At 38.0% G+C, this 11,754-nt stretch overlaps 1 protein-coding gene across 1 annotated transcript; it reads left to right on the top strand.

Annotated features, from left to right (window-relative positions):
* Positions 1-271: 271 nt before the first annotated feature.
* Positions 272-963, top strand: LOC135147074 (uncharacterized). The gene is made up of 2 exons (XM_064079484.1): positions 272-282; positions 387-963. Exons 1-2 carry the CDS (start codon positions 272-274, stop codon positions 961-963), a joined length of 588 nt encoding a protein of 195 aa, XP_063935554.1.
* The last annotated feature ends 10,791 nt before the right edge of the window (positions 964-11,754 follow it).

The following is an 11,754-nucleotide window of genomic DNA, read 5'->3' as shown; positions in this document are numbered from 1 at the left end:
AAGCTTGTAAGAATTAAGTTTATATTTTGGGATTTGGGTTTGTAATAATTAAAGTTATGTTGTGGCTTGTTTTATACTTTAACCTGTTGCGATCCATGGACAGTTAAGGGTCACTGCATATATTATATTAATTATAGGTTTATGTTATGGTGTGGACCCCAAACTTCTGACCCGGGTTTGGAGGGCGCCACAGGTTGGTATCAGAGCGACAGGTTATAAGTCAATGAAACAAGCCTAGATTGTTAGGATGGGTAGAAGACTAGGAATAGAAATGAGTGATAGGTAGATAGAACGTTGAGAGGTTGAGGATAATTCGTAATAGATTTAGGGTTGATTTTGGTAGTGGATACAGATTCTTATACGTGTTTGTTTATGTTGATTCTCAGATTATCAGGAATGTCAGGCCCCAGTACCCCGGTTCATTCTGATCATTCAGAGTCGACGGTTGAGGGACTTCCACCCCGTCCTGGAGTTGTACCTATATCTCCACCTAGGGCACTTACACCCCCACCTGTAGCTGGACCTTCACGTCCACCTGGATACCCTCGTAGTGGACAGACCCCTATTGCACCTATACCACTTAGGATGATACCCCCACCTGCTCCCATGATACGACCTCCTATCCGTGGACCTCCACCAGAGCATGAGTCTTCTGGATTTTCAGGTGTCGGACCCTCTTATCCGTGTTCCCCTCTTTCGGTACCCTATCACTATTACCAGGCACTCCTGATGGAGAGAGAGGAGCTGTTGGGCCAGATTGGAGAGCTGACACAGGCAATGAGGGACCTAGATCCTAACAGGGGAGAGCGACAGTTGAGAGAGGAGATACGTGCTTTTAGGACGGAGGCAGTAGAGAGATTATGTGGGATCACCGCACCACTTGGTACCCCTGGGGATATTATAGACTGGGCTCGTTGGGTCTTGGAGCAGCTGGATGTTATCGGAGGCCCAGATTTCCCATAGGTCTGGAGTATATCAGATGTTGGAGATGATCAGTATTATAGTGAGTAGTGTGTATGATGCAGTGTGTAGTGAGTAGTATGTATCAGGTCAGCAGATTTTGACATGTATATATAGACTAGCGGAGCTGACTAGATGATAGGTATGTTGTTGTGGTTGTCAGCAGATTTTGGCATGTATATATAGACTAGCCGAGCTGACTAGATGATAGGTTTGTTGTTGCTGTTGTTGTACGTTACTTTTGACGAAGCGCTTGACGCTTGTATCTCCAGCACTGACTTATATATATCAGCATCTTTTACTTTACAGTCTTGTCCTTTACTTTATCGCACTTGTTTTACTTTACTTTACTTTCAGTACCGATCATAAACTCTTGTGATAATATTGCACCCTTTCTTTTATTGCTTTACATTCTGTAAAGAAGCATGCAATTTATTTAGTTAAACAATCTCAAAAATGTTTTCAAAAATGTATAATTCTGTTTCCTTAAAAACCTTTTATAAAAAGAGAATTTGATTTAAAACGACTAAGTGAATTGTTTCTTCTTTACAGAATGCCTCCAACAAGACATACTCGTGCCAACAGTGATCCTGAAGGCACCAACAGCATCAATGATAACAATGATAACCAGAATGTCAACATAGGCCCAGTAGATCCTGCTGTGGCCCAACTAATTCAAATTTTGGCACAACAAACTGCTCATCTTACCCGACAACAGCAACATCAAGAGAATCCTAGGGTAACTTTTAAAACTTTTCAGGCAGTTCATCCTCCAGAGTTTAAGGGCTCAGCAGATCCTGTTGCAGCCCAAACATGGCTAAAAGAAATGGAAAAGTGTTTTGAATTAGTTCCAGCAAGTGAGGACCAGAAAACAAAGTTTGCCAGTCATTACTTAAAGAATGAAGCAACGTATTGGTGGGAATCTGTGAAGAATATGGAAGGTACAGTTGAGATTACTTGGGAGAGGTTTAAGGAATTGTTTTTAGAAAAATATTTTCCTAGGTTTCTTCAAGACCAAATGGAGTTGAACTTTTTAGAGCTGAAACAAGGAAATATGTCTGTGGTTGAATATGAGAATAAGTTTGCGGAATTGGCTAGGTTTGTGCCAACTTATGTAGAGACCGATAGGCAGAAAGCAAAAAGATTCCAACAAGGTCTGAAGCCTTGGATTAGAAGCAAGTTAGCTATTTTGAAATTAGAGACTTATGCGGCAGTGGTTGAGAAGGCAATGATTGCGGAGGATGAAAATGAGTTGTTTCAGAAGTCTAAAGAGGATAAGAAAAGAAAGCCAGACAATAGAGAAGGACCATCCCATCAGGGGAGGTTCCGGAAGAAAGGGAAATTTCAAGCAGGAAGGAGTTCCAATTTTAAGAAGCAGAATATAGGCAGTAGTGGACAAGGTGGTCGTTTCATTATGGGAAATCAGGCCAATCAGCAGAGGTCTTCTATACCAGAATGCCAGATATGTGGCAAGAGACATGGAGGAGTGTGCAACAAGCCGAACGTAGTGTGCTTTAGGTGCAACCAGAAAGGACATTATTCTAGAGAATGCCAGAATCAATCAGCAATAAGAGATCAGGCGAATAAGAGCTCAACAAGTAAAGCTCCAGCTATAGGATATGCATGTTTCAAATGTGGGAAGCAAGGACATATGGCTAGGGATTGCAAAACATCAGCTCCAGTTAGTAATGCACTTAGAATCATGGGAACTGTTCCAAAAGTGAATGAGCCTCCTAGGGCAAGAGTCTTTGATATGTCAGTGAAGGATGCTATTCAGGATGCCGACGTGGTGGCAGGTACGCTTAATGTAAACTCTTTAAATGCCAAGGTGTTAATTGATTCCGGAGCCACTAGATCATTTATTTCTCAAGCTTTTGTTGATAAGTTGAATTGTCCGGTTGAATTGTTGAATGAGGCTATGAATGTAGAGCTAGCTAATCAGGATCGTATTTCCGTTAATCAAGTTTGTCCTAATTGTGAAGTTGAGATTTTAGGAAGTAAATTTTGCGCCGACTTGATACCCTTCAAGTTAGGGGAATTTGATGTAATCTTAGGGATGGACTGGCTGTCTAAATATAGTGCGCAGATAGATTGTAAAAATAAGAAAGTAATACTAATGACACCAGACGACAAGATAATAACGTTTAGAGGACAAAAGCAAGTAAAGAAGTTCTTAACCATGATTCAAGCAAAGAGGATGTTACGTCAAGGATGCGAAGCCTATATTGCCTATGTAATTGATAAAAGTCAAGAACCAGTAAAACTTGAAAATATTCCTGTAGTGAATGAATTTCCAGACGTGTTTCCGGATGAGTTACCAGGACTTCCTCCAGATAGAGAGATAGAATTTGCAATTGATTTAGCACCTGGAACGGAGCCGGTATCCAAAGCCCCGTATAGGATGGCACCCCGTAGAGATGAAAGAATTGGCAAAACAATTACAAGAGTTATTGGAAAAAGGAGTGATCAGACCGAGTGTATCCCCATGGGGAGCACCAGTGTTGTTTGTAAAGAAGAAAGATGGAAGTATGAGGTTATGCATAGATTATAGAGAGCTTAATAAGCTTACTATCAAGAATCGATATCCTTTACCTCGTATTGACGACTTGTTTGACCAGTTGAAAGGAGCAGAATATTTTTCTAAGATTGATCTTAGGTCAGGATACCATCAGCTCAAAATCAAATCTGAGGATATACCTAAGACAGCTTTTAGAACAAGGTACGGGCATTATGAATTTTTAGTGATGGCTTTTGGATTAACGAATGCACCAGCAGCTTTTATGGATTTAATGAATAGAGTCTTTAAGAAGTATTTGGACAAGTTTGTGATTGTTTTTATAGATGATATTCTGATATATTCTAAGACAGCTGAGGAGCATGCAGAACATTTAAGAACAGCCTTAGAGATACTAAGAAAGGAGAAGTTGTATGCAAAGTTTTCTAAATGTGAATTTTGGTTACAAGAAGTTCAATTTCTAGGACACATAGTGAGTCGTGAAGGAATAAAGGTAGATCCAGCAAAGATTGAAGCTATAATGAATTGGGAAAGACCAAGAACCCCCACAGAGATCAGGAGTTTCTTGGGGTTAGCAGGTTATTATAGAAGGTTTGTACAGGATTTCTCAAGAATTGCAACCCCACTGACTAAGTTAACTAGAAAGAATGAAAAGTTCATATGGGATGAGAAGTGTGAGGAAAGTTTTCAGGAGTTGAAGAAAAGATTAGTGTCAGCACCAGTATTGTCCCTTCCAGATGATCAAGGGAATTTTGTGATTTATAGTGATGCCTCTTATAAAGGATTAGGATGTGTATTGATGCAACATGATAAAGTTATTGCGTATGCGTCTAGACAACTTAAACCTCATGAACAAAAGTACCCCACTCATGACCTGGAGTTAGCAGCTATTGTATTTGCATTGAAAATATGGAGACACTATCTGTACGGAGAAAAATGTGAGATTTATACAAATCATAAAAGTTTGAAGTACATCTTTACTCAGAAAGAGCTGAACATGAGACAAAGAAGATGGTTAGAGTTGATTAAGGATTATGATTGTATGATTAAGTATCATCCAGGAAAAGCCAACGTGGTAGCGGATGCTTTAAGTAGAAAGGAGAGGTTAAACGTATTGACTGTGCCAGAGGAATTATATAAAGAGTTCCAAAAGTTGGAAATCGAGGTAAGAATTCATGAGCCATCAGAGATAGCGATGTATACCATGACCTTCCAACCAGAGCTATTAGAAAAGATTAAGAAGTGCCAGGAAGAGGTAATGGATCAGGATGTAAACAAGTTACTAGGAGAGGAGTTATGTACACAGAAAGATGATAAAGGTATTCTTAGATTTTCTTCCAGGATATGGATTCCACCGGTGACAGAATTAAAGAATGACATATTGCAGGAAGCACACAATTCTAAATATTCAATTCATCCAGGCAGCACTAAGATGTATAGAGATTTAAAGGAGAACTATTGGTGGCCAGACATGAAAAGAGAGATTGCAGAATGGGTGAGTAAATGCTATACGTGTCAAAGAGTGAAAGCAGAACACCAAAGACCAAGTGGATTATTGCAACCTTTAGAGATTCCGGAATGGAAGTGGGAACATATTGCTATGGATTTTATTGTAGGATTACCAAGGACCAAAGCAAACCATGATGCCATTTGGGTTATAGTGGACAGACTAACTAAGTCAGCTCATTTTCTTCCAATCAATGAGAGATTCTCTTTGGATAAATTAATTCATATGTACTTGAAAGAGATTGTAGTTCGTCATGGAGTCCCCGTATCCATTGTATCAGATAGAGATCCACGATTTAATTCGAGATTTTGGAAAAGTTTTCAAGAATGCTTGGGCACTAAATTGAATATGAGTACGGCATATCATCCACAAACAGACGGCCAAAGTGAGAGAACTATTCAGACGATCGAGGACATGTTACGTGTTTGTGCAATTGATTTCAAAGGCAATTGGGACGAACATCTACCTTTAGTGGAATTTGCATACAATAATAGTTATCACGCAAGTATTGGGATGCCTCCTTATGAAGCTCTTTACGGACGCAAATGTCGATCGCCAGTATATTGGGATGAAGTCGGAGAACGCAAAGTACTTGGACCGGAATTAGTACAACAAACAAAGGAAGTCGTTGAAATTATTCAGAAACGACTAATTGCAGCACAGAGTCGTCAACGAAATTATGCAGATCAATCCCGTAAGGACGTAGAATTTGAAAACGGAGAAGCAGTGTTACTAAAAGTATCACCATGGAAAGGGCTATCCAGATTCGGAAAGAAAGGCAAGCTAAGTCCCCGATATGTGGGGCCATTTGAAATCTTGAGGCGTGTAGGCAAAGTAGCATACGAATTGGCGTTACCCCCGCAAATGGAGCACATTCATAACGTCTTTCATGTATCGATGCTTAAGAAGTATAATCCAGATTCGAAACATGTGATAGAGTATGAGCCGGTAGAACTCGAGGCAGATTTATCGTATGTAGAAAGGCCAGTGGAAATCCTAGATAGAAAGGAGAAGGTGTTAAGAAACAAGGTAGTTAACTTAGTAAGAGTGTTGTGGAGAAACCCGAAGGTTGAAGAGTCAACCTGGGAATTAGAAAGTGATATGCGTGAAAAATACCCTCATTTGTTCACCTAAGCGATTCTGAGGACAGAATCCTTTTAAGGGGGGAAGGATGTAACATCTGGGATTATCCGTGTAATTATTTGAATGATTAATGAATATTATATGAATTTTATGTGAATTTCTGTGAATTAATTGATTCCTGTTCTATTAATTTAGTTACGTATTTTTGATTAAATTTGAGGAATATCAATTTTTATATGCTCAGTACAAAATTTAGTTTATTTAGATATTTTCATATCGATTTATATATTGTCGTATGATTTTATAATTGATTTATGGATTTAATTACGTATATTATATTTAATTATTAATTATTTTGATTTTACGAAAACCGTCAACCTGTAACGGTACCGAGATTTTACTTCCCGAAAATTTCAACAAAATTCACCTTTAGCCTAATTTGAATATTCCGGACACTTTTCATGTTTTGACTTTTTCGATCCGGAGTACGGTTTGTTCCGGAGCCTGTCCGACGGAGCTTTTCGGTATTTTAAATTATCGATAATTATCTGGTTGTCTCGATAAACGTGAAACTAGATATTTTGATTATTATATTCATCCTTATCTTGTAATAAGTGCAAATGGGACCCGCATACTAATGACTGATTAAAAAAGCCCCGTTTTGATAGTTATCTCGAAAACCGGTACCGATTGGACCTGTTTTATTAATATAAAGCTATTAAACATTGTATTTTCGTGTCATATATGATCCAAAGGGGTATTAATTTTCATAACTATAAATAGCCTTAACCGTACTTTATTTCATTTGGGGAAATCATAATCTCAGTTAAACACGGGTTTATCGAGAGAGTGTTCTTCGTGTTCTTGAGATTCAAACAAAGATTTGGAAGCGTTATCGGACTCAGATTTCAGTGTTCAAGTATCCAAATCGAAGGTTTTGAGGAGTAGAAGCTGATTTTGTCATCAAAAACATCAAGAGATTAGCAGGTGAGGAGAGATTTAAGGTTTTTAATTCGAAATAATTTAGATTAAATTAGGACTTTTTGATTTTGAAGTTGTTTATGTAATTTCTTGGTGGTATGTTGTAGAGGACTGAATTGTGATCATTTTGGTATATCATATGCGTGGTTTGGAGTTCAATAACATAGTTAAAAGTGGGTTTGATTCTGCTGTGTTCAAGAACTAGGGTTCTTCGTAGCTTTGAATGTTTCTAATTGAAATTTGGGCGTTTCTTATTTGTTAATTGCCTGCCTCATTGGTTTATATGGTTGGATTGGTCGTGAGGAGAGGAACTCAAACATGTGATTGGAATTGACGGACGACCTCGGAATCGGTCGCCGTGTTCTGAAGAACAACTCGCCGGCGGCGAGTTTGTTCGGGGTTTTTCCGGCCAAACGGCCTATCTCCTGCAAAATCTGAGGCCACTAATCGATTCCTGGTGGCTGATATAGTTAATCTGGAAGTTTTGGTTGATGTTTAAGGCCGGGAGACCAACCTCCGGCGATTCAGACGGTGGCCGGCGGCATTTATGCTGTTTGGTCACCGTAGTTTTGAAGATGGTGATGTTTAGTCACTGTTGTTTCTAAATTTTCACCGATTGTATCATACTTTTAAAACCTGACAGTTTGCACCCCGGTGTAAACTTTCAATTATTTACAAAATAAACCTTTTCAAATTATTTTCAAAAATTATTTTAAATTATTTATTTTAATTTCAAAAATAGTTTTAATTATTTATTAATTCAAAAATAATTCTGATTAAATTTATTAATTAATTTTAATTACTAATTAATTATTATAATTAGTCAATTAATTTAAATATTAATTGATTAATTGCTTTAATTAATTATTAATTGATTTTAATTGATTTATTAATTAGATTTAATTATTTTAAATGATTTTAAAATTCCGAAAAATAGTTTCGAGCTTTGAAATATTATTCTAAAATATGTTTGAAGCTCGTTAATTGATTTCAAAAGATTTCGGACTTGATTTCGAGTACCCAAAATTGATTATTTATTTATAAAATGATTCTCTGACCCGTTTTAATTCCGAAAAATGTTTCAAAATCCATACCAAATGCCAGAAAACTCCTTTTGACTTCCAACCTTCTTTGAAAAATAAATTTTATTGAATAACTTATTTGATATGTGTTATGTGATATCTGATTGATGTGTTACATGTCTATGTGAACCTTATATGATTGTTTTTGACATATCTTTTAATCCGTAAATCGGATTTGGGTGAAACGAAGGGTAGATAGAAACTCGTTGCGAAGGTGTGATAATAAGAATAGTATGAGATTATATATTGATAAAGAATTGTTGTGATTAGCAGAAGAAGCGAGACGTAGAAAGGGAAAGCAAGTGGTGATAGAGTAGTATAGCGAGCAAGCATAGTTGAAACTTGAGATCAGCTATATAAGGCAAGTTCCCTGAGACTTTCCTCCAGATATATACTGTATCTGTTGTGATTATTTAGCGAGCTTTTTGATTAAGCACTGTGATCTAGTGAATTATAACATGGATTATTTATCCTAGTGATTTTTGAACCTTCAACCAGATTCCTTGAATTATAATATGGATTATTTACTTTATTGATTCTTGAACCTTTGACCCGATTCTTTGATACCTGCTACGAAACCTATTTCAATTGTAAACCTTCAATCTTTAAAACTTCTAAATGATTACCATAAGAACCTAATTTCATTTCAAGAACATACCCTCGATACCTTAACCAGTTACCAATCACACATCCTTCAGACCTTAACCACTTGATCAACACCAAATAACGTTTGTTATGACATATACCTTACAGTTGCTTGATTCTTTCCATAAACTCAAGTTTCTTGATCTTAAAAGTATTCATTTATACTTGGATCCTGTTTGTGAACCTAGAACCCTTCTTCATATAAACATTAAACTTTGATATACTTTGTCATCCAATCATGCGATATCTGATTCTTTGATAAACCCTGAAGTTGTTCTCATTCCTCTTTTGAAATACATCTGAGACACTTTGAATAGTGGTCTGCTTCTGCTTCAAAATTTATTTATGATATTGGTGTTTCTATTTTATTGAATAATATTGTTGATCATCTTGATTGTGAAAGAATTGGATAGTTTTCTAAACTTGGACCAAATGAGTGGTCAGACCAGATGAGTGGTCGCTTTAGGCCAATGTGTGCCTTGGATCCAGTAAACGAGCATGGTGGGACCTGCTCGGGGTTAGTGTCTGACTGATCAGCAGCCTAACCTTTGATTTTTAAAAATAAATTTAATATCCAATTCTAATTGATACTTTAAAAACAAATCTTGATATTGAGATTGATTCCATTAGACACTGGTTTCCTTCAGCTTATGATTAATGTTTTAAATTGGCATTGTTATACTTGCTGAGCTTGTTAGCTCACTCTTGCGATACTTTATGTTCTTTCCAGTGAAGGCAGAGAAAGTTGGTAACGACGACCCTCAGGCTAGTGGTAAGGCCAGGATTCCAGGCTGAGAGATGGAGAGAGCTATCAGCAGCACTTGGCTTTTATTATATGTATTAGCTTGAGTAACGAGACACAAGTGATGTGTAAGCTTGTAAGAATTAAGTTTATATTTTGGGATTTGGGTTTGTAATAATTAAAGTTATGTTGTGGCTTGTTTTATACTTTAACCTGTTGCGATCCATGGACAGTTAAGGGTCACTGCATATATTATATTAATTATAGGTTTATGTTATGGTGTGGACCCCAAACTTCTGACCCGGGTTTGGAGGGCGCCACAGGTTGGTATCAGAGCGACAGGTTATAAGTCAATGAAACAAGCCTAGATTGTTAGGATGGGTAGAAGACTAGGAATAGAAATGAGTGATAGGTAGATAGAACGTTGAGAGGTTGAGGATAATTCGTAATAGATTTAGGGTTGATTTTGGTAGTGGATACAGATTCTTATACGTGTTTGTTTATGTTGATTCTCAGATTATCAGGAATGTCAGGCCCCAGTACCCCGGTTCATTCTGATCATTCAGAGTCGACGGTTGAGGGACTTCCACCCCGTCCTGGAGTTGTACCTATATCTCCACCTAGGGCACTTACACCCCCACCTGTAGCTGGACCTTCACGTCCACCTGGATACCCTCGTAGTGGACAGACCCCTATTGCACCTATACCACTTAGGATGATACCCCCACCTGCTCCCATGATACGACCTCCTATCCGTGGACCTCCACCAGAGCATGAGTCTTCTGGATTTTCAGGTGTCGGACCCTCTTATCCGTGTTCCCCTCTTTCGGTACCCTATCACTATTACCAGGCACTCCTGATGGAGAGAGAGGAGCTGTTGGGCCAGATTGGAGAGCTGACACAGGCAATGAGGGACCTAGATCCTAACAGGGGAGAGCGACAGTTGAGAGAGGAGATACGTGCTTTTAGGACGGAGGCAGTAGAGAGATTATGTGGGATCACCGCACCACTTGGTACCCCTGGGGATATTATAGACTGGGCTCGTTGGGTCTTGGAGCAGCTGGATGTTATCGGAGGCCCAGATTTCCCATAGGTCTGGAGTATATCAGATGTTGGAGATGATCAGTATTATAGTGAGTAGTGTGTATGATGCAGTGTGTAGTGAGTAGTATGTATCAGGTCAGCAGATTTTGACATGTATATATAGACTAGCGGAGCTGACTAGATGATAGGTATGTTGTTGTGGTTGTCAGCAGATTTTGGCATGTATATATAGACTAGCCGAGCTGACTAGATGATAGGTTTGTTGTTGCTGTTGTTGTACGTTACTTTTGACGAAGCGCTTGACGCTTGTATCTCCAGCACTGACTTATATATATCAGCATCTTTTACTTTACAGTCTTGTCCTTTACTTTATCGCACTTGTTTTACTTTACTTTACTTTCAGTACCGATCATAAACTCTTGTGATAATATTGCACCCTTTCTTTTATTGCTTTACATTCTGTAAAGAAGCATGCAATTTATTTAGTTAAACAATCTCAAAAATGTTTTCAAAAATGTATAATTCTGTTTCCTTAAAAACCTTTTATAAAAAGAGAATTTGATTTAAAACGACTAAGTGAATTGTTTCTTCTTTACAGAATGCCTCCAACAAGACATACTCGTGCCAACAGTGATCCTGAAGGCACCAACAGCATCAATGATAACAATGATAACCAGAATGTCAACATAGGCCCAGTAGATCCTGCTGTGGCCCAACTAATTCAAATTTTGGCACAACAAACTGCTCATCTTACCCGACAACAGCAACATCAAGAGAATCCTAGGGTAACTTTTAAAACTTTTCAGGCAGTTCATCCTCCAGAGTTTAAGGGCTCAGCAGATCCTGTTGCAGCCCAAACATGGCTAAAAGAAATGGAAAAGTGTTTTGAATTAGTTCCAGCAAGTGAGGACCAGAAAACAAAGTTTGCCAGTCATTACTTAAAGAATGAAGCAACGTATTGGTGGGAATCTGTGAAGAATATGGAAGGTACAGTTGAGATTACTTGGGAGAGGTTTAAGGAATTGTTTTTAGAAAAATATTTTCCTAGGTTTCTTCAAGACCAAATGGAGTTGAACTTTTTAGAGCTGAAACAAGGAAATATGTCTGTGGTTGAATATGAGAATAAGTTTGCGGAATTGGCTAGGTTTGTGCCAACTTATGTAGAGACCGATAGGCAGAAAGCAAAAAGATTCCA

This window comes from Daucus carota, chromosome 6, assembly GCF_001625215.2.
Source record: "Daucus carota subsp. sativus chromosome 6, DH1 v3.0, whole genome shotgun sequence".
NCBI classification, from domain to species: Eukaryota; Viridiplantae; Streptophyta; class Magnoliopsida; order Apiales; family Apiaceae; genus Daucus; species Daucus carota.
Note: the sequence above shows the minus strand (reverse complement) of the source record. Positions and strands in the feature narration are given on the sequence as shown.